We start from the raw sequence: 2,500 nt of genomic DNA on the forward strand, positions 1-2,500 counted from the left end.
CCAGAGATAACTCGCCTAAGCCTAGCATAACTTCAGTGGTGAAAGTAAGCCGGTACTGTCAATGACAATAATGTGAATATTGAGTTTGCCTATGATCATGTAGGCTTAGTTGATGACTTTAGCAGGGGAAAATTCCAGGAAAATTCCAACCTTACAAGTTCCATTTGGAAGACCCAGAGGTGAACTGTCCCCTTCCCCCTTCTAAATAGGACCTGTGCACGACACCTTCTTAGGGAGCAGGGGCGCCTGCAGCTGCAGGGGGCGTCAATTTACCAATTCCCCACACAGTGACATGATAATTGAAAAGCATCGCGGCCCAGATGATTTTTAATGTATTTGTTTAAGTGCTCGTGCCACCCCCCACGTGTCATGTGTGTGTGTGTGTGTGTGTGTGTGTGTGTGTGTGTGTGTGTGTGTGTGTGTGTGTGTGTGTCTATCCAGGGCACTTGGGTGTTTAGTAAAGTTGCCATTCATTGGTGCATCTTTCTTACTATACAGCTCAGAGTGTGGCTAATACCCAATGAGTGTGGTCAAACACACACACACACACACACACACACACACACACACACACACACACACACACAGTCCCCTAACTCCCCTCTAGTCTACTGAGCGAGCTGAATGTTCCAAAAGCAGCCTGTCTTAAGCCCCACAGGGTCACTCACCATACACACACACTCACACACACACACACACACACACACACACACACACACACACACACACACACACACACACACACACACACACACACTGCCTGTCTTAAGCCCCACAGGGTCACTCCTCTCTACAGTTGTTACCCCCCAACATTCATGGCCAATCAAGAAGCTGTATTTGGCCCACTGTGTGTGTGGTGTGTGTGTGTGAGTGTGTGAGTGTGTGTGTGTGTGTGTGTGTGTGTGCGTGTGTGTGTTTGACGTGTGTGTGTGTGCAGTGCGCTGGTATAAAACTCACTGCACATGACTCGCACATCGCTCTGTCTGTCAGTCCAGGACTCCTGAGGAGCGAGAGAGTGAGAGAGAGAGAGAGAGAGAGAAAGAGAGAGAGAGAGAGAGAGAAAGAGAGAGAGAAAGAGAGAGATAGAGAGAGAGAGACAGGCCAACACTGCTGTCCCAGACAAACTCTTCTGGTACGTCTCTTTGGAGTTTTAATTGACCTTTCAGACAGTCTTTTACACACTCAGCCAGAAAGACAATCGGTGTGTGTGTGTGTGTGTGTGTGTGTGTGTGTGTGTGTGTGTGTGTGTGTGTGTCCTGCAGCAGTAGCGGCGGTGCGAGATGGAGAACGCACACGCACAGGAAACAGCGGACTGCCTGTCTCACTTCAGCGTGAGCGAGAGCACCGGCCTCTCTCTTGAGCAGGTGAAGACCAACCTGGAGAAGTTTGGATACAATGGTGAGACAAGTGTGTGTGTGTGTGTGTGTGTGTGTGTGTGTGTGTGTATGTGTGTGTGTGTGTGTGTGTGTGTGTGTGTGATTGAGAGAGAGAGAGAGTGTGTGAGAGGGAGAGAGAGAGTGTGAGAGTAAGAGAGAGCGCGAGAAAGAGTGTATGTATGTGTGTGTGAGCGAGAGAGTGAGAGAGAGAAAGAGAGTGTGAGAGACAGAAAGAGTGAAAGAGTGAGAGAAAGTGTGTGTGTGTGAGAGAGAGAGAAAGAGAGTGTGTGAGAGAGTGTGTGTGTGAGAGAGAGTGTGTTTGAAAGAATGAGAGAAAGAGAGTGTGTGAGAGAGTGTGTGTGTGAGAGAGAGTGTGTTTGAAAGAATGAGAGAAAGAGAGTGTGTGAGAGAGTGTGTGTGTGAGAGAGAGTGTGTTTGAAAGAATGAGAGAAAGAGAGTGTGTGAGAGAGAGAGTGTGTGTGAGAGAAAGAGAGTGTGAAAGAGAAAGAGAGAGTGTGTGTGAGAGAGAGAGAGTGCGAGAGAGAGAGTGTGTGAGAGAAAGAGAGAGAGTGTGTAAGAGAGAGAGTGCGAGAGAGAGAGTGTGTGAAAGATAGAGAGAGAGTGTGTATGAGAGTGTGAGAGAGCGAGAGAAAGTGTGTATGAGAGTAAAGAGCATGAAATGCAGTAAGAGATGTGTGATAAAGAGGATAGAGGAGAATGAATGGGTCAGAAAGGAGGAGAAGAAAGGAGGAGAAGAAAGGAGGGGAAGAAAGGAGGGGAAGAAAAGAGGAGAAGAAAAGAGGAGAAGAAAAGAGGAGAAGAAAGGAGGGGAAGACAGGGAAGGAAGGAGAAGAAGGGATCTGTGGAGGAGTTGAATGAGATGAGAAGACACACACACACACACACACACACACACACACACACACACACGCACACACACACACGCACACACACACACACACACACACACACACACACGCACACATGAGAAGAAGGGTTCTTTTGACTCAACTGGGAGAGTAAACGGCTAGAAATACCAGTACTACACACACACACACAAACATAGCAGAAGACCACATACACACACATACTGGTGGGTACAGGTGAGGAAGTATAACTGTAAA

At 47.8% G+C, this 2,500-nt stretch overlaps 1 protein-coding gene across 1 annotated transcript in view; it reads left to right on the top strand.

Annotated features, from left to right (window-relative positions):
• The first annotated feature begins 1,007 nt into the window (after positions 1-1,007).
• Positions 1,008-2,500, top strand: part of atp2a1 (ATPase sarcoplasmic/endoplasmic reticulum Ca2+ transporting 1) — a 26,368-nt gene continuing 24,875 nt past the window's right edge. The window contains exons 1-2 of the mRNA XM_080834891.1: positions 1,008-1,132; positions 1,263-1,398. Coding sequence (XP_080691017.1) covers positions 1,281-1,398 — 118 coding nt within the window. The 5' untranslated portion in view covers positions 1,008-1,132; positions 1,263-1,280. The remainder of the gene's footprint in view (positions 1,133-1,262; positions 1,399-2,500) is intronic.

This window comes from Sprattus sprattus (assembly GCF_963457725.1).
Source record: "Sprattus sprattus genome assembly, chromosome: 3".
In the NCBI taxonomy this organism is placed as follows: domain Eukaryota; kingdom Metazoa; phylum Chordata; class Actinopteri; order Clupeiformes; family Clupeidae; genus Sprattus; species Sprattus sprattus.